The 19977-nt window shown below is 52.6% G+C and overlaps 1 protein-coding gene across 1 annotated transcript; it reads right to left on the minus strand.

Annotated features, from left to right (window-relative positions):
• Positions 1–143: 143 nt before the first annotated feature.
• lama1 (laminin, alpha 1) lies at positions 144–19818 on the minus strand. Its single transcript, XM_014976930.2, has 64 exons — positions 19656–19818; positions 17676–17846; positions 17464–17576; positions 17054–17105; positions 16786–16976; positions 16527–16706; positions 16366–16455; positions 16164–16281; positions 15897–16075; positions 15717–15810; positions 15469–15626; positions 15245–15385; positions 15016–15174; positions 14849–14950; positions 14570–14784; positions 14312–14423; positions 14125–14235; positions 13935–14053; positions 13784–13870; positions 13494–13705; positions 13297–13403; positions 13038–13218; positions 12828–12964; positions 12515–12748; positions 12296–12439; positions 11989–12159; positions 11732–11917; positions 11484–11611; positions 11263–11380; positions 9845–9985; positions 9641–9759; positions 9485–9568; positions 9224–9417; positions 8997–9139; positions 8787–8885; positions 8525–8636; positions 8282–8435; positions 8002–8212; positions 7803–7919; positions 7565–7728; positions 7355–7493; positions 7184–7286; positions 6917–7033; positions 6578–6751; positions 6348–6502; positions 5612–5755; positions 5376–5509; positions 5148–5301; positions 4951–5075; positions 4721–4871; positions 4500–4644; positions 4285–4426; positions 4094–4208; positions 3850–4002; positions 3627–3778; positions 3358–3552; positions 3113–3290; positions 2919–3025; positions 2637–2823; positions 2405–2554; positions 2089–2242; positions 1812–1945; positions 1522–1735; positions 144–391 (listed from the first exon to the last, which is right to left on the minus strand). Exons 1-64 carry the CDS (start codon positions 19711–19713, stop codon positions 237–239), a joined length of 9183 nt encoding a protein of 3060 aa, XP_014832416.2. The 5' UTR covers positions 19714–19818; the 3' UTR covers positions 144–236.
• Positions 19819–19977: the final 159 nt, after the last annotated feature.

The raw sequence follows: 19977 nt of genomic DNA on the forward strand, positions 1-19977 counted from the left end.
CTCTGACCTCATTCATTTAATTAGTCTGTGGCTCATTTCTGTATTTATGGCCTCAGACAGAGTGAACCAGCACGCCCCCTGGTGTCCGGTTTTATTTTCTCACCTTCATCACTGAACTTTATTAAAATGAAGAAACAAACAACTTTCTTCTTCTCTGGTTTATTTGTTTGATTACATCATGATGACATCAGCTTTAATAAAATCAACCTGAGATGACGTCACCATGGCGACGATCACTACGAGGCAGGGCAGGAGTCCGGCGTGACGCCCGACAGGAAGTGGGCAGAGCTGAGGTGGAGAGGGAGGTTCAGGTGAGAGCGGGCGAGCCACAGGTTCCTCAGGCAACCTCTGAACCCGGAGCGGACGCTCAGGCAGTTCTGCTTCACGCTGGCTGGAGGAGGGAGACAGACGGGTCAGAACCAGAGATGCATAGTTAATTTGACAAAGTCACTTTAATCGGATTACTGATTACTTCTTAGAAAAGTAACTTAGGTAGATTACTGATTTGGCAAGTAACTAAGTTACATTAAAAGTAACTTTTTTAGTTACTTTCAGCAGCTGCTAACAACAACGCTCCACCACCTGTGAAAGTTACATTAAGCTTTGCCAAAACTTAGTTGCAAGTTATTTTATAATGGTAACATCAACAATGTGTCCCATAAGGTTGAACTGAATGAGAGATTGTTTAATGGTTACAACAGCACAAAAACAATGTTAGTAATTTGTGTGTTCCTCTGTCTGGAAAACTAAATAGGATTTTACCCCCCCTGCCCCCAGCCTCCAGGTTGTGCGTTACGGCCCTGTCTTTGCTGCCAGTGCACAGAGCTCCTCCTGTGGCTCCACAACTCAGATGTCCCGCTGCACAGATTTGTGACACTTAATAATAATTATGTCATTTACCTGCACATTACGGACACTTGTGGCTGTTTTCATGTTTATTGTGCTCTTCATATTAGTCTCCATGTTTGCAGTTTTAATATTTTCACAGTAAATATTTTAACTTGACATTAACAAAGATGCAGCAGGACGGATCATCTGGGAAATGATGGACAGGACAGTCTAACGAAATATCTGGATGTCAGACAAATTCTGGGGTTTATTATGTGTCTCTGCTTATTTCCAAGCTCAAATGAGTAACTTCATGTTCAAAAACAAGCCCAAAAAACGCGACCCACGACTCATTACATTTGCAAGCGACTTTAGAAACAAAACAAGCCCAAAGCCGCTTATAATAATCGGATTTGGTGACAGAAACTCAAAATAGTTCCTGTTTTTCTAGCAACAAGACGCGCATGTCGTTTCCAGTGTTTGTTTCTGTCGCTGCTGCTGTCGCATAGAAACGGCGGTGACTCCTCAAGATGCGTAGAGAAAATAAAAGAAAATTACAAAAGAAAATTGCAACACAGAGTGAATTGGATAAGTAACTTTAATCTGATTACTGGATTTGAAATGGCATCGCGTTATATTACTCGTAATACTGACATCACGGGTCAGAACCTGGTGTTCAGCAGCTGCTCTCACCTGGAACCCCGCCCAGGTAGACGGGGTTGTTGGTCTCGGCAGAGGTGGATTGTGGGTAGGGGTTAGCGGCGCTGTACTGTGTCCCGTCCACACTCAGCGTCAGGCCGTGCTTCGTCTTTCTGGCCACCAGGTGGTGCCACTGTCCGTCACAGAGCATGGGGCCCGTGGAGCGCAGCGCCATGCGGCCGGCCCCATTGTTCACATTGAACACCACCTGAGGAGAGAGAGGGCCTCACCTGAGCCCCGTTACCATGGCTACACCTGTCTTTACCTTAGCCGCTCGGGCTCACCTGTCCGTCCACCATCTCCAGGCCGACAGCATCCACTTTGGCGCTGCTGATGCCCAGGAAGATGCCTTCTGATTGGCTGGTCCGGAACTCCAGAGACACCGCCATGTCAGCGCCGACCTTATACCCATCATGCACTGCAGGGACAAACAGAGGCTCACCTGGGCGTCTCCTCGGGACCAAACCAACCCCACCACTCCTCAACAGCGTCCAACCAGAGACACCCTGGACTGGTCTCTATTGCTTGACCCAGCAGGAGAAGAAGAGCTGGAGGACTCACTGAACTCAGCGTGTCCACTGCCGTTGAAATAACTTCCTGTCTGATCCTTGGTGAAGCAGGAAGTGACATCATGCTGTGAGAACGGCTTGGACAAATCCAACATGGTACCGTTGAGACTGACAGACCGAAGACAACCTGGGAGACTGCTGCTAACCTGAGGGACAGATTGGGGGGACAGCTTCAGTCAGGTCCAACTCACTTGGTCTCCTGCTCTTGAACTCGGTAGACGTTTGCATGTCGCCTGTCTCCGGGCAGATCTCCACTCTGCTGGCTCTTGATTGGTGTAAAATGTGTGTGATGTCATAAGGAGACTTACGCCGATCCTCCGGCCGTTCACACTGGCAGGTAACCCTCCGAGGAACAGCGTCCTGTCCACGTCCAGGTGGTTCCCTTTGATTGAAGCGGTGGCAGGACGGGAGCCGTCCACCGTCAGGGACACGGACCTCCGACTCACCTCGGCGCTCACCTGAGAGACGGACGGACAGGGCAGGGTTCAGATCCCGGTCCAGCTCTGGACCCTGAAAATGTCCTTCTGGAGATGGACTCACAGAGTGCCAGTGTCCATCATTGACAGTGGCGGACAGGACGGAGGCAGGGCCTTTCCCCAGGTCGGCGGACAGCCTGACCCGTCCCCCTCTCAGACCGAGGACGACAAAGTCCATCTGCTTGGCGTCGGATAGGAGGAGCATGAGGCCATCCAGAGCCCGACTTCGAACCGACAACCTCACCGATACACTGATGACCAAGAGACACAACACAGCAGAGTGGCATCAGAGAATCTGGGGACGCAACACAACCCCCCCCCCCACCATGTCATCATGGAGACCAACATCTTCCTGAAGGCACCGGGGTTGATGAGGAAGGTCATGTGACTGTGGCTCGACGAACCAAACTGCGCTGTCGACGGCAGGAAGGATATTTCCTGCTCTGCCACACACTTCAACACAAACCAATCACCAGCCTTAGATCACCGACCAATCACCACGCAGCTCACATGTGCATTGCTAATAAACACTGTGCTTACTCTTAGCGCTGCAGCTGTCAGGGCGCTCAGGTGTGTGTGTGGAGTTAAAGGCAGGTGTGCAGGCATTGACTCAATGTCCGGGTTATCAGGAAGCACAGCCCCCGCTGTGCTCCGCTCCAAAAGGCAGGTGTTGAGCTCCGCCCCCTTGTACCTGACTGCAACCGATAGGTCCACAAGTCTGCAGACCAAAACCATTAGCCAATCAGAGACAGTGGGCGGCGGCTCGGTGAGAGAGAAGGACTTACGCTCCGCCCACCACCAGGTGATGGATGCAGCCCCTGAATCGTTGGGATGAAACTCGCAATCTGATTGGCAGACGGGACTCCTTCTCCGGCGGGAGCCCACCAATGAAGAGAGAGGATAGAGTCAGCCGAGAAAAGCCTCCAAACATCAGAGGCGCAGACTTCAGGTGCACATCGTCCACCTGGAGGGACAGAGACCTGGAGACAGGACAAGGTTTGTTTAGGTGGGACCATCGGGAAGCGCAGGGGATTGTTTCCATGGCAACACATACTTCCTGTTGACATTCATAACGACTGAGTGTTCGCTTCCATCACCGAATGATCCTCCACCAGACTTCAATACTTTAACCTTCCGTGTGGCTCCACCCAAGTCCCCAACCTCCGCCTCCACACCACCTGAGACCAGGTGAAGGGACAGGAAGTACTGTAGACAGAGAGGACAGCAGGTAACCACGGTGAATTATTGGTGCATCACATGACCTGAGTGGGTCTCACCTGTCGGTTCACTCGGTCGTCACTGAAGGCCGCCAGCAAGACTCCTGATTGGTTGTTGGAGGAGAAGGTAAAGAGAAACTCCGCCTCCTGACCAAATGATGGAGGAGCGATCTGGACGAAACCTCCAGACAGTAGAGAGACACTCCGCACCGCCTGGTGATAAACAACCGATCAAGTTATTGATCCCTGATTGGCCTGGGAGGGGACTTCTGTAAGGAACCTAATCTAACTCCAGGTAGCGTACCTTCAGAACGCAACCCTTCCGGACCCCGAATGCGTTCTTCAGCAGGTCAAAGTTCGAACGAGCAATCTCCATGTTCTTTATACAACCAACATATGCCCGGGACACCACTTGTCGCCTTGCAACCACAGAGACGGTCAGGTGAAGACAGAATAGATGTCCACATCGTCTCATGTGATCTTCAGCTAACCAACCTGATTGGTCTGGATGAAGGAAACCCTCCGATGTAGATGGGGTCGAGGTCATAGCGGTTCAGGTCTGAAGCAGTTCCTGGAGACTCGGCCTCCAACACCTCCTTCTCCAATGATTGGTCTGCCGCCATGACGGACAGGTAACCTGGACAGAGCCGGAGTCCACAGTCAGCGGGACGTCCACGTAAAGCAGTCAGCTACTGGGTTCCTGGATCTACCTTTTCGCTTGTTCCTCTGCAGGGTGACCTTGAACCAAACTCCAGTGTTGTACTTCCTGTTGGAGGTCTGGACCAGAACCCCTGAGCCCAGGTCAAACGCCAGACGGACATGACCCTCAACCAGTTCTAGAGACAGGAAGTCCCTCTGAAGGAAACAGGAAGTGAAGTTTTTGTGTGTCCCCCTCCAGAGTAAAAGCCTTTGATGTTTGTGTGTGTTGTACCGTGTTGTTGGAGGCCAGGTAAAGGAGCAGTCCACCTGGAGACAGAGTCTTAAACAGCAGGACAATGGAGGTGGATGTGGCTTTCAGAGACTTCTGGACCATAGAGAACCCCGAGCCGTCAAAGTAGAAAGATGTCTCCTCTGCTTGGGGACTGGGACACATGCAGAGGATGGAGACAGGTGAGAAGGAGCTCGGTGTCATTAAGCACGTTGTGTTGATCTGAAGTTTACCTGCTGAAGCAGCCGCTGCACTGGCCCTCCCGACTGACGTAACTCCACAGGCCGATGTTCCGCTCATTCAGGGAAGCTTCCCCCAGGCATCCCTGAAAGGAGGACGAGTGCAGCCCTGCAGGACGCTGCTGTCACACACGCAGTTATCACCTGACAGTCCTGACACACACACATCTGTCCACCTGTCGGAGGGCTACCTGAGTGAAAGCTCCCATTCCTCCGATGTGAATCACCGTGTTTCTGTCAATGTCCAAAACTCGCGATAATCCTGGAGAAGGGGACGTCACTGCTGGCAGAGGAGCCGACCTAGAGTCCAGTTGATGGACGGACAGAGCGGCGTGTGCCCCAAACCTGATGACATCACAGATGATATAATCAGCCAGACAGAAGGAGTCAGAATCCAGATGTGTTCAGGGGTTTTCTACCGCGTAGCATTGATTTTGGTCCATCGGTTGTTGGCAATGTCTGTTTCAGGAAACTGCAGTTGGGTTGTTCCAGAGCCCAGGTTCCACAGCAAGGAAACCTTCCCATGATGCATCTCCACTGCCAGGAAGTCTACCTGAACCAAGAACACAGCAGGTTTAGGCCGCAGAATGAATCCTGATGTGTGTGTGTGTGTGTGTGTGTGTGTGTGTGTGTCTGTGTGTGTATGCGGCCGTACTGTGGTGTTGCTGCCCAGGTAGAACAGCAGGTTGTTTGGACGGGAAGTCTTCAGAACCAGACTCAGAGTGTTGAAGTTGCTGGACTGAACCGGCGGTCTGTAGGATCGGACGCAGTTTCTGTCTGCCTGGACCGCCACCTTTATCTGATGACATCACCAACACATCAACTTCCTCACAACAACGCAGTGACACCTAGTGGTGGAGTTATGAACATGTTTCTCTTGCATGTTGAGGATGGTTAGCTTTGAGCCTGATGGATGAGGACCAAATGGAGAACCTCAAGGATCTTTTTCAGGAACAACAAGGTTCAGAACTGAAACGTCTGTTCGTCTCTATGCTGATGAGACTGTTGCTTACTATTGTGATAAATCTGAACATACTCTACATTTAATGCTGTCAAGTTCAACTGCTTCTTTATTTGGACAAAACAAACAGGAAGTTGTTTTCTAACAGACAGGAAGTGCCATGAAGTTTACCGTCTTTTTAGCCAATCAGAGGTCAGTTTTAGACATACAGAGTGTAACCTTCTTGATTTTATAACTGATAGGAACAAATCTGGATTTTTTGTTTTGTTGCTGTCAGTTCAGACCAGCTCTCTGAACTGGTCTGAACCGTAACCAGTCTACCAGAGTCTGGGTGTGAAGGTGTCTCAGCACTGAGGCTGCAGGTCTAAACCAGTTTAAACCAGTCTGAACCACCATAACCCAGCATAGACCAGCAAAAACCAGTCCGTACCGACGCTGCCTGTCTTCTGGCCTGATCGATCAGTTCTCTGATGTCAGAAAGATTCCTGCTCAGGGTTTCTCCCAGCATGCTCAGAGGCTTCAGTCTCTCCAACAGCTGCTTTGTGCGATGCTCCGCCTCCTCCAGTCTGCGTTGTACCTCATTGGCTGAGCAAACAGGAAGCAGGAAGTGTTATCGCCCTGCTCAGTTTTGCGTTTTGAACCTGGTCGTCGGCATCTCACCTGTAGCCTGGGCCCGACCCATCAGGCCGCTGGTCTCCCTCACTGTGATGTGGGTCTTTTCCACCACAGAAGAAGAGTTCTGCAGCTGCAGCCAGAGTCCCTGCAGCCTCAGCAGCACCCCCTGCAGCCCCAAGTGAGCCTGTTCAGCCTGGAGCTGAGCCAGCCTGGAGGAACCTGCAGCAGACGGTCGGTCTCCATCACCACCACCATCATCTTCACCACCATCTTCATCACCACCGTCATCTTCATCATCATCATCATCATCTTCACCACCACCATCATCATCATCATGATCATCATCATCCAATCACCACTCAGAACTATCACCAGGTGACTCACCAGGAGGAAGCTGCTGCAGCTCTCTGATTGGATGATGGAGCAGACGGCTGCAGTTCTCCATGCCATCTCTGGCCAGTTGCAATTTGGTGGTTACCATGGAAACATTGGCCTGCAGTACTGAGGACAGGAAGACATTTTGATGAGCTGCTGATGTTTTCTGACAGTCTCTAGAAAGGATGGGATCAGTTTAACCAATGACAAGAACCAGTCAGAACCAATCAGAACCCCATCTGACCTAGTCAGAACCAGGTCCAGTTCCCAACACACCTTCAGCCGTGGCGTTGAACTGCCAACTCTCCTCTAGGACCCTGGAGGCCACGTTCAGCCTGGCTCCGCCCTCCTCTGCCAGCGTCTGCTCTGATTGGCCGGTCTGAAACACAGAGTGGTCAGGTGAAACGGCTCCTCCATCGCCTGGAGCTCTGCTGCTGAGACCAGTACCAGGTGGAGGGTGAGCGAGGCAGCGATCAGGCCTGATCCAGCTTCCTGGTGAGCGGAGCCAACCCGCTGGATGACGTCATCATCCAGGAGAGCCCAGGGGGCGGGGCTTTGGGACGCGTTGACCACTGACATCATGGAGCTGAATGACAAAATGTTTTAATGAAGAAATTCTCACACACACACGCACGCATACACACACACACCCATCACCTATGCAGCAAGTGGGCGTGGCTCTGCAGCTGGTGGGCGTGGCCTTCGGCTCGGTGAACGTTTTCCAGAGCACTGTTGGTTTTCAGGCCGACCAGCAAAACTTCTACGTGTTTTCTGAGCGCCGGACGCAGCTGGTCCAGCTGGCTGGCCAGCAGCTCCACCTGCTGGACAGGTAGAGGCAGTACATCAGTCACCGCCGCCACCGGCTGCTGGTCACCTGGTGGGCGGGGCGTCTTACCGCGCTGCGGTTGGTCAGTTGGGCGTTCAGACTGACGGCGTCCTTCTGCATCGTCTGGCCATCCTCCATCAGCCTGTGAACTGCCACCAACGCAGAACCCAGGTTCTGCCGGGCCGCCTGGCCCACACAGAACCAGAACCAGTTCACATGACTGCTGGGCGAAGGTCACATGACCCACCTGTCTGCTGCTGGGGCTCACCTGAAGGTGGCGCTGCAGAGCACCTGCAGCATCGAGGAGCTTCTCTGTTTCTGAGTTTCGCTCCGCCGCCTCGCCAAGAGGAGCCCGCGCATGCTGCAGCGTTGTCATGGCGACGCCAAGGGAGTTGCTGAGGGCGTGGAGCCTGTCTTTACCTGGAGTCCACCTGGACATTAAGTCCATCTGCAGCAAGCGGAGCAGAGCCTCGGAGAGGCTGCAGACACAGAGACACTCATACAGCTCTGATTGGTTTAAACCCAAGGGGCGGAGCCACGACACCCACCTGAGCTCCTGATTGACTGCCGACCCGGCCGCTGTCAGGTTGACTCCTCTGATGCGCTGTAGCCTGACCTCTGCTTCCTCTAGACGGTCGGCGCCGTCCTCAGTCAGCTCACCGTCATTGGTCTGGTTCAGAAGCCCCACCCCCTTCTGCAGCACTGAACCAATCAGATCGCTGGTATTAGACTGCTGACGAGTGAATACTTCCTGACTCCGGACAACTTCCTGGTCCCACGTCGTTCTTTACCCTGAGTCTCGTCTTGCAGGCTGCTGACTCTCTGCAGCAGCAGCTCACTGAGGGACCAGCTGTTGTTGATGGAGGTGAGAAAACCCCTGAGACTCCCAGACAGACGTGTCACCTGACCAATCAGAACACAGAGCACCATCATCACCTGACCCCTGACCTTTCATGTCTAGAAGTTAACCTGATCTGCCTAACATAGGGCTTCCTCCTGCTGGTGGTCATAATGTTCTGGCTGGTTGTCTCCAGGGTGGTGAGGTGTGTCTACCTGCTGCTGCAAAGCGCTGAGGTCTAAGGTCAGGTGATACAAGTCCTCATCCAGTCTGGACAGGTGAGATGCTCCAGTTCTGTTTGGAGAAACGCTCACCTGGACACAGCAGGACACAGCAGGACACGCTTCAGTCCATCAGAGACTCGGCTCGACTCAAACCACTCCTGGAACCCGAATCTTAAACATTTAGACCTGGTCGGTGTTTACCTTGAAGTCTTTGGTCCGGTTCTCCAGCAGCACCAGCTGGTGGTACGGCGCCATGGCGACAGCACTCAGGTTGACAGACAGGATGCGGTCGTTAAGGCGGTCCAGGTCGTCAAGGAGAACGGCGCTGCAGCCATCGATACACGCTGGTGAGAGGAGACGCAGCTGGAACCTCAGCGCTGACACCTGTGTGACACCTGTGTGTGTGTGTGTCGGGGCCTGTTACTCACACACACACTGCTCTTGCTGTAGGACGTGGCGCTCCCCACACTGGTCACATGACTGACCTCTGACCCCAGGCTTGCACTGGCAGTGTCCTGTGAGGTCATCACACACCTGATGGAGGGAGCCCCACCCACTGCAGCCGCACGGCAGACAGAGCCCGCCTGGCACAGTGGGGTTACCATGGTAACCAGGAGAGCACCTGCAGGAAGGAGAACCTGTGACATCACAGTAGGCGAGTCATATCCTCAGCAGGCGTTAAGACTCACCTCTCACAGCGTCTGCCTTCATATCCTGTCAGACAGGAAGTGCAGCGGAAACCTCCAGCGGCCGACACACAGGAGGGACTGAAACTAGAGAAAAGACTCATTAGGACTCGGAGTAAAGGACTCAGGTATGCATGTCCAGTGAACGGTGCAGTTTACCTGTTGACAACTAGGGGGCAGGCACACGGAGAGCAGTCACTGATGGAACCACTGACGTTTCCATAGTAACCCGGTGAGCAGACGTCGCATCGCCGCCCGCTGGTGTGATGCTGACAATCCTGAAAATTTACTGTTTCATCACCAGGAGGCGCTCTTTCTGAAAGACTTGTGTTCACCCCCAGTCAACCTGAACTCGGACGTTACCTGACAGTCTCCTGTCTCCGGGTCACAGGTTGCACTGTGGTTGTTGCAGCGACATGGAAGACATGGACGCACCGTCATGGTCTTCAGACTCTGAGCAGGAAGTTCTGACTGAGGCTGGCGGAAGAAACCCGCCGAACAGACCTGCAGAAAAACGAGTCACAGAGAGACGGGTCAGGAAAAAGAACTGTTCTGACCCAGACGAGTTCTCTCAGTTAGCTTCATCTAAACATTCATGATGGACTTTGGACCCACTAGGAACCAGATCATTTAAAGAACCGCCTACTTTAATTTTTGACATAATGACTCTACTTGGTAAACGGACCAGGACCAACAGGAGCGCCACGGATTCCTTTAAAAATAAAACTGCTGTCATATCGGATGTTCTGAACCAGTGGGTCCCAATTTTTTTCTTCTGCGCCCCCCCCCCATGGATTACAAATGGCTGTCTGGTTGAAACGACGCGTGTGACGGGGGGCATCGACTTTTTTGGGGGCAAAATGAATGTACGTAGCTGAAAATAGACACCAACATCGGTAGCCTACAAGGTGCTTGTTAAGCTTAGGGCTCTGTATTGATATTAGCTAGTCATCTTTTAGCTAACATTACCTGCTAGTCATCTTTTAGCTAACATTAGCTAGTCATCTTTTAGCTAACATTAGCTAGTCATCTTTTAGCTAACATTAGCTAGTCATCTTTTAGCTAACATTAGCTAGTCATCTTTTAGCTAACATTAGCTAGTCATCTTTTAGCTAACATTACCTGCATCCAGCAGCTTTACTCAACTCAGTGGGTTAGTTTGGAGGGAAAAACTGTGAAAAGTTCTTTGCGTTTTGCTGGTTTGCTGCCGTGATTCTAACACAAACCTACGTAGCTCCGCCCAGCAGCAGCAGGTCTCCTTCACAGGTGGAAACCCAGCGCGAGCGTCGTAGCGCTCATGTTGCGTTTAAAGGCGGCTCGGAAAAACAGGTTTGGGAACCTCTGTTCTGAACATAGATCAGGATTACCATCAGGGATTTCTGGCACCAGGCTTGTTTCACTTGAGCCGGTTCTTGTTGGAAGTTCTGATGGTTCTTCATAATGTCACAACAGAAACCTCATTAAAAATGTTTGATTTAACCAATCAGATCTTTGACATCATTGTGAAATGTTTGAGGAGCTGGTGTATGTAAACTTCTGAGTTGTGGTGAACCCAGGAACCAATCAGCCTCATTGACGACAGGGAGGATGACACGCTGATGACACCCTGCTGTTTTTATCCAAATTCAGTTGTTTTAAGCGAACAAACTTGATTTTTCTCTAGTTTTTATCTGGAATCATTATTTCTGGTCTGAAAACAGATCCCTAGGGTCTCCTTCTGAAGCTGTGACAGGACTTGGTCGGGTTCTGATGGAGTTCTGAGGCGTATCAATAATGATTACCTGACAGGACCGGCCGCTGTATCCCAGTGGACAAAGACACGACTCGATCAGTCTGGCCTTTTCCTGAGGGGAGTTTGACTCCGCCCTCACAGCCGTCTCCATGGTGACGTTAGAAATCCTTCAGGAAAGAAGAGAAAAGTGATGTCAGAGCATGTGTGTGTGTGTGTGTGTGTGTGTGTGTGTGTGTGTGTGTGTGTGTGTGTGTGTGTGTGTTGGTTTACCTGCTCTGCTGGAGCCCGGTTCCATATGAGGCCTTTATGAGGACGTCCTGGACCTTACTGAGGATGGACATAAAGTCCACCCGGGTCACTGCCCTCTGAGACACCGAGTTGAAATATTTCCATGTGTGCTGTGAAACAGAACCAATAAGAACCAGAACCGGTCAGAACCAATACTGGTCACAACCAGAACCAGCCACCTCCTGTGTTGTTCTGAAACTGATGTTACCCAGGATGCCTTGCTGCCCTACCTCCGTCAGCCTGATGTCGTGCTGAGTGACGATGCCATTGCTAGGGGCAACAACGTCAGTGAATATGGTGTGCTTCCTCAGGATCCCGCCCCTCATGAGCACCTGAGGCTCCTGATTGGACAGTCCTGAGCCGTCCTCAGCGTAGAAAGTGATGATGTAAGAGAGCAGGCCGCCGTACGACATCAGCTGCACAGAAACGGGCAGGTAACTTCAGCCAGTTCAAAGTAACCAGGTCAGAAACAAACAGGTTACTGTACCTGGTTCCCTTCAGCCTGGTGGGGAAGCCTCCAGTAGAGGGGGCCAGCGAGTCCACTGCTGTTTAACTGGCGAGTGTCAAGCAGCATGTCGCCGCCCTGCTGGTAGACTCCAGATACTACACTCTGCTGACTGGACAGGCTGACCAATGACAGAACAGGACCCAGACCTACCTGCATGGAGGAGACATGATGGTTGTAGTTCATCTGTGGACTGCAGAAATAATAACTAATAATAATATGTATTATTATTATTATAGATTGGTGCCGTATTGAACCAATATTGATCTGGTATTGGTGCAATACTCACAGGGACTCGGGTCAGCCCTCCCTGCTCCTCACAGTCTTTGCTGAGTCCAGAACAGAAACAGTCAAAACATCCGTTGGGGTTCTGGTCGGACAGAGCGAACCAGCCGGAAACACACTCTTCACAGCGCCGACCCGACACGCTGGCCTGGACAGACATCAAACAGGAAGTAAAGGTCTGACTGGTTGTATCACCTGACCTGGAGCCGGTTCTGGTTCTTACCTTGCACACACACTCTCCAGTCCATCCGCACTCACACACGCCAAGCGTTTTATTGCAGTACGTCTCGTTGGTTCCTGCCAAGTCGCAGTCGCATGCTGAGCATGCTGGGTAACCATAGTAACCAGGTGCACAGCGGTCACATGACCTGCCAGAGAAGCCGTCCCTGCAGGGACACTGTCCACTGAGCAGGTGGCACCGGGAGGCGGAGCTTCCTGCTGCGCTGCAACTGCACGGCTGCAGGGACACAGAAGGTTACGGCTGCTCATCTGTCACAGGTGTGTGTGTGTGTGTGTGTGTGTGTGTTTGAGTTTACCTTGCACCCTGTGCTGGGGTCGTGACCCCAGTATCCTGTCTCACACCTGTCACAGCTGTCTCCCTCCGTGTTGGGGGGGCAGATGCACTCTCCGCTGTCGGGGTCACAGTTTCCCCCGGTGTGATCACAGATGCATTCTGGGAAGTCAGAAAGCGACCAATGAGACAGCAGAACGGCGACCACTTGCTGAAACGGCGTCACACCTCTCACCTGTGCAGTTTCTGCTATAGTAACCGTAGTAACCACGACTACAACGATCACATTTGTCTCCAGCTACGCCCTCGGTGCAGTGGCACCGTCCATCCTGGTCACATGACTCAGAGACAGATCCTGATTGGATGCAGCCGCAGGGCAGACAGCCCCGCCCACTCTGCAGCCCGAAGAACCCCAACTGAGAAAGGAGCAGAGTATTTAGTGTGTGTGTGTGTGTGTGTGTGTGTGTGTGTGTGTGTGTGTGTGTGTGTGTTACCTGGCAGCGATCACAGGTGCGTCCCGTCACATTCTCTTGGCACACACACTGACCTGTTGTGATGTCACAAACACTGGAGGAAGAGCCATTGACATCACAGCCGCAGTCTGGAAGAACAAGCCCCGCCCACTGTCAGCGATGTCACACATAGCCCCTCCCCCCTCCAGCCTGTCAGACAGAACTGAGGGAATAGACACCTTTGCAGTCCTTGGTGATGACTGCGTCGCCATAGTAACCAGGACGGCATGCCTCGCAGTGTTTTCCTGCTGTGTTGCCAAGGCAATGCAGACACTCCCCGGTCACGGCGTCGCAGTAACCAGCCTCGCTCATGTTAACGTTACTGTTACATTCACAGCTAACACAGGCCCCGCCCACCACCTGCGGGTTACCGTAGAAACCACTGGCACACCTGGACACAAGCAAAGGACAAACAGGAAGTCTTTCTGACGGATTAGCCGTTGCACCTGGGAACACATGAGATCCTCACCTCTCACAGTTTGACCCCGCATAGCCGGGCTGGCACCGGTCACATGACACCTGACCTGACGGCTCCACCACACAGGTAGGACTGAAACTGGAGAGCACAGCAGTGAGAACGGAGGAGACAGGTGAGACAGTCTCCTTCAGGTGGGACTCACCTGTTGGACGGCCCTGTTAGAGGACACGGACAGAGTCGGCAGTCGCCGTTGGTCAGGTTTCTATAGAAACCAGGAAGGCAGAGTTCACAGTGGGGGCCGGTGGTGTTGTGGCTGCAGCCCTGAGGCGGACAGGTCAAAGGTCAGCTGGCTGCAGGTGGGGCTTGGGTGCTGCTGATTGGTCCAGACTCACCTGACAGACTCCAGTAATGTCACAGTGGGTGGAGCGGCTACTGCACTCACACTGCATGCAGTACCCTCCGAACAGAACCGCTCCGACCCGGTAGAACCCAGGGAGGCACGACTGGAACACACAAGCCAGGTTAGTCTGGTCCGGACCAGAACCAGGACAAGAACTGGAAGATCAGAAACCTGCTGACCTCACAGGAGGTTCCGCTGTAACCAGCTGGACATTCACACGTCTCCACGGCGACCGCCTGAACTCCAGAACCTGAGCCAGAACTGGCGACATCCAAAGAGACCGAACCGAGCCTGGAGAGCAGAACCAGACGAGATGGACAGGGTTTGTCCTGAGGGATCCAGCAGAACCACCTCCAGACCCGTCAGAGGTGGTTGGAACCCATCAGAACCAGTCAGAACCATCAGAACCAGTCAGAACCATCAGAACTGGTCCTCACCGTATCGGTCCCTCAGTGGAAGTGTTCAGATGGACCCGGACGTACAGGCGGGTCAGGTCTGTCAGAACCAGCAGCAGGTCGTGTCGTGTTACTGGGCCTCCGGTTCGGTTGTCTACAAACCGGTCCGGGTAAATCTCCATGGCAACGGGTTGCTCTGCCAGTGGCAAGAGGAAGAGGAGCAGAGGAGGCGAGAGACGAAGAGTCCGGCCGTTACCCTGGAAACAAGGCAACCAATCGTTACTGGTTAGTCTCCAGGTGTGGAGCCGGGCTCTAGCTCACCTGCATGATGACATCAGAGAGGACAGTTAGGGTCTGGTCCCGGTTGTCTGGGGCGACGTCATAAACCACGGAGAAGACGAGCTGTCCCCCGAAGGACACCAGCTGCAGACAGCAGACATTCAGAGGACATGGCCACCAGAACCATTGGCGGGTTGGACCTAGCTCACCTTGTTGCCAAGGAAATGGCGGGGCGCCCCCCACACCAGCCTGTGTTTGTGTGCGACGGTGGAGGATGCATTGCTGGGGATGCCAAGGTCATTTCCATGGACACCCAGAGCAGCTTGGATGGGGTCAGAAGGTTGGAGGACAGCGTCTGAAAGAACCACCTGGACAGAGAAACCTCTGTGTTTGCCAAGGTGAGACGGGTCAGACCTGGGGACAGGTGAGGTGCATTACCTGCGTGACAGACCAATCAGAACTCTGACAGATGTCAGAAACACCAAAGCAGAAGCAGTCGGTGCAGCCCAGAGGGTTCTGCTGCTGCAGGTTGTAAAAACCCGGTTTGCACTGATCACAGTGGTCCCCCAACACGTTCACCTGATGAGCAACCGTAGGTCACAAGGTCATGAGGTCATGAGGTCACCAGAGTTCTGAGACCGCTGCTGGAGATCAGGGCTTACCTTGCAGGTGCAGGAGCTGCACGGGTCACTGTTGGTGCTTCCTGCCAGGTTGCACTCACAGCGAGTGCAGGCAGGAAAGTCCCTGAACCCAAATGCACAGCGGTCACAGCGCCGACCCGAGAACCCGTCCTTACACTGGCACTGACCCACGGACACACCTGGACACATGGACCACTGCCATCAGAGCCCCTGCAGGGCTCCACCGCTGGAAGTTGGGTCAAGCATCAGGACCGGTTGGAGGAACCTACCTGGTTCTGTGTCGTCTTTGTGGCAAACCGATGATCTGGATCCTCTCAGGTCACAGCTGCACTCCACACAGGGCAAATCAGAGTACGGAGATGCCTGCACACATTATGACCACCAAACCATTAACAGAATCATCAGAACCACTGGAAGCACCGACCCAATGGCCTCAGCACCGCCGGTACCTCGGCCGGTCTGTAGTATCCGTCCCTGCAACTCTCACAGTTGGTCCCGATAGTGTTTTGCCGGCAGTCGATACAGACTCCGCCCCCCTGGCGGACGCCGTGACGGTTTAGACTGAGGCCGAGGTCAGAGATGGTCTGGTTGTAGAAACAGTCACTGGCTTTGTTGTGACAGTTACACTCTTGAGAGAGACAGGTAGGGACAAATGGAGACAAAGACTGTAATCGTCCTTAATGATGAATCTTCTGCAGTCTTTTAAGGTGTCTCACTTTCACAGGTGTTTCCTTCAGAGAGGGTTCCTGGTTGCCATGGCAGCTGATGGTAACCGGGGCAACACTCGTTACAGTTTTCCCCACAGGTGTTGTGCTCACACACACACTTCAGTTTCTGTGAAAACACAGACAGAGGAGTTGAGTTGACCTGTCTGACAATGTCCAGGTGGGATCTGAGCAGTTGTAGGTGTGCCGTTACCTTGGTAACTGGGTCCAGCGGGCAGCTCTGGGCGTGTCCGTAGCAGATGCACATGCCACCTACGGAAATGTCCTTGATGGAATAATAATACTGGGAAGAGAGCAGACAGGTGAGACCAGAGCCGCTTCCTGTGCTGCCGGTCAGACCGCTGCCCGCCTTACCCTCCGAGTCACGATGGGGTCGACGTCCCGCGGGTCGTGAACGCTCAGTGTCATCAGATCAGCATTCAGCGTTCTGATTCTCTGAAGCCTCACTCTGATGTAACGAGCCGATGTAAAGTTCAAGAGGTCAGGGGTCAAATCATCTGCTCCAGGACGCCCGTTAATCAGAGAGGTGTGGATCTGTGAGACAGGTAGAGGGACAGGTAGAGGGACACGTAGAGGGACAGATAGAGACAGACAGGAAGACAGCTTGTCTCACCTCTCCGTGCTCCAGCGGGTTCAGTCTGGAGTAGTAGGATGTACAGATGACCTCGGTGTCGCTCCTGTAGGTTGGCGGTCCAAATCTCGGTGTGATGTTGTAGCGATGCAAACACTCCGAGTCACTGATGGCGTAGTACTGCCAGGGGTCAAAGGTCACACCATCCAGAGAGCGTTCAAGGATCCAGTTACCTGACAGGTGTTCATAGATGAGCAGGTAAACGGACAGGAGGACAGACAGGTGAACAGTCGACAGGTGCTTCTCTCACCTGGTCGTGGAGAATTGGCTGCTTTGATGATGATGTAAGCAACCTGAAATATCTGAACAGGTAAACAAAGTCACATGACCTGAGGAGGAATCAGGTTACCATGGCACCTGAGCTCTGGAGCCCTGAGCAGCATTAATATTTCAATGCTAAAGTTATGATGCTAATCTGTTAATGCTAACATCTCAATGCTAACATCTGAATGCCAACATCTCAATATTATCATTTCCATGCTAAGCTCAGGTAATCTCAGTGCATTTCAAAAAGCAGCATTAGTAAAAACTCTGAGTTAGAAAATTCTGATTTTAGAGAATCTGGCTTTTACGTTCCTGGCAGAGATGAAGGCTAACTGAGGCCCAGGTTACCATGGTGATTGGATACCTGTGTGGAGGTTTTGCGGTTCTTGTTCTGACCTGGTTCAGATCCAGGGTGATGGTGATCCAGTGAAACTGACGACCGTTCTTGATGCTCGGACTCTGCCACCACTGATTGGTTCCATCAATAGCGTTTATGATTGGATGACGCTCTGCAAACAGAGGAGGGGGTGTTACTTCCTGTCAGCTTAGGCCCCACCCACTGGGTCCAGCCCAGTTGAACTAGATCTGGAGGTTCTGGTGGTTCTTACCTTTAGCAAGGACAGAGTTGGCATCACATCTGGGGCAGTGCGGGTTCTTGATTCTGCGACCCGGAACGTGTTCCACCAGCTTGCAGTAAACCTCTGGTTCTGGGTCACCACAGGTGGCGTTGCTGCTGATCTCTGCATTATTGGCCAGGTTGAAGATGGCCGGGAACAGGCCTGGACGGCAGAACCAGAACCAGAACTGTTAGGAGCCGTTAGCCCTTAGGACGGATGGACCCCAGAGGACCATCTGACCCCAGAGGACCATCTGACCTCAAAGGACCATGTGACCCCAGAGGACCATCTCACCTCAGAGGACCATGTGACCCCAGAGGACCATGTGACCTCAAAGGACCATGTGACCCCAGAGGACCATCTGACCCCAGATGACCATGTGACCTCAAAGGACCATGTGACCCCAGAGGACCATCTCACCTCAGAGGACCATGTGACCCCAGAGGACCATCTCACCTCAGAGGACCATGTGACCCCAGAGGACCATTTGACCTCAAAGGACCATGTGACCCCAGAGGACCATTTGATCCCAGAGGACCATGTGACCCCAGAGGACCATGTGACCCCAGAGGACCATGTGACCCCAGAGGACCATCTGACCCCAGAGGACCATGTGACCCCAGAGGACCATTTGATCCCAGAGGACCATGTGACCCCAGAGGACCATGTGACCCCAGAGGACCATGTGACCCCAGAGGACCATCTGACCCCAGAGGACCATGTGACCCCAGAGGACCATCTGACCCCAGAGGACCATCTGACCTTATCTATGTGACTCTGTGTTGAATCAGCAGCTTCTTTTCTCTCTTTGGCCGTTTAAAGTTTTCCTGGTTGAACTTTGTTAAATGTGAAAGTGACCTGATGTTCGGATGTCCATCAGACCCGGTATTTGAACCAGAACCGCTTTGCAGTAAAGCGAGTTGGAACAGAGCGAGTAGCTGCTACAGAGGAGCCTTGAGCGGAGAGCAGCGTTCTGTTTGGACTGATGGAGAGCAGACTGTTGTGTCTGGTTCCTCAGGCTCACCTTGAACTAACCCAACCAGAACCAGAGCCGCTAACAGATGTTAGCCAGGCTGTGTGTTCATCTGGAGAAACTCTGCAGGAGGTCTGGGACAAACAGAGCAGCAGCAGAGGGGGAGGGGGAACTATTCACACCCTGGAAGGTTGAAATGATTTTTCTGGCAGAACTGAGGCATTTATTAAACGAATCAAATTCAAAACTGTGTTATCGATTCCAGAGGGAAACGAAATGTTGTCATAACTCACATCAAATCATGTCTTCAGTCTCCTGATGATGTTTCACAGCATCATGTCCTGAAAGAGTCCAGCAGCTCTGCTGACCCTCCTCCTTTGCTTTTGCTCCATCTGGTCGTAAATATTTAAAACTTTTTATTCTCAGGTGTTTGAGGCTGGAAGCCTCCTGACCATCACCCTCATCCAGCCTGGAGGGGAAACACCTGCCAGGGTATGAATACTTCTGGGTTCCACTGGACTTGTTAGCCGCCATCAGCAGAACGGAACGAAAGTCACATGATTAGAAGAGGACCCAATCAGCAGCAAGCGAAAGGGCAAAGGTCATTGATTCAGTTCCTGTCCACTCTTAGTTCTGATTGGACCTGGATGTGTTTGGTACCGATCCGGTCTGATTTGGACCTGCTGTTCCTGAGCAGATAAAGTAGGTTCTGACCAATCAGAGAGGACCTCAGTCCATGTCCACCCTGACCTCTGACCCCTCCCCCACAGAGACCCACTCAAAGCTCTGTGGGGGAGGGGAGGGGTGAGCGGGGGAGGGCGGCCGATCGATCATCACCAATCAAAGCTTCATTTAGCCATATTTGGTCGTACTTCCTGCTTCACCTCAGACAGAAACACAAAGTTCAGCAAGACACACGAATAAAACCCAACAGAACCAAATGAAACCCAGTAAAACCCAGCAGAACCCAGTAAAACTTCTGAAAGGAAAAGTCTGACCTCTGTGCTGAGCTGCAGCCCGCTCCATCAGAACCATCATCAGCAGCAGAACCTTCATCTTCACCAGAACCCGGCGGTCCAGCAGTCAGAATGAAGCCCAACTGCAGCTGAACCAGAACCGAAACAGAACTGGACCAGAACTGGACTGGAGTCTGAGATCCAAGTGAAGCTGAACTGTTAACTGGGAGAGAGGAAGCAGCTCAGAGGAATGTGTTTCTGCAGAGACTCCCCCCACAACACACACACACACACACACACACACACACACACACACACACCGCCCGCCTCCATTCATTCAGCTCTATGGGGGGTGGAGGGGGGC

This window comes from Poecilia mexicana, unplaced genomic scaffold (assembly GCF_051168715.1).
Source record: "Poecilia mexicana isolate PSO_F unplaced genomic scaffold, ASM5116871v1 scaffold_15, whole genome shotgun sequence".
Classification (NCBI taxonomy): Eukaryota; Metazoa; Chordata; class Actinopteri; order Cyprinodontiformes; family Poeciliidae; genus Poecilia; species Poecilia mexicana.

Excerpts from the sequence above, each read along its gene's own strand:
- lama1 (XM_014976930.2), bottom strand. The coding sequence starts at position 19,713 with ATGAAGGTTCTGCTGCTGATGATGGTTCTGATGGAGCGGGCTGCAGCT. Across the intron at positions 15,386-15,468 it reads GCAGCTCCTGCACCTGCAAG|GTGAACGTGTTGGGGGACCA; the intron begins GTAAGCCCTGAT and ends GTTGCTCATCAG. Across the intron at positions 12,440-12,514 it reads CTGGAGAGTGTGTGTGCAAG|GCCAGCGTGTCGGGTCGGCG; the intron begins GTAAGAACCAGA and ends ATGTCTGTCCAG.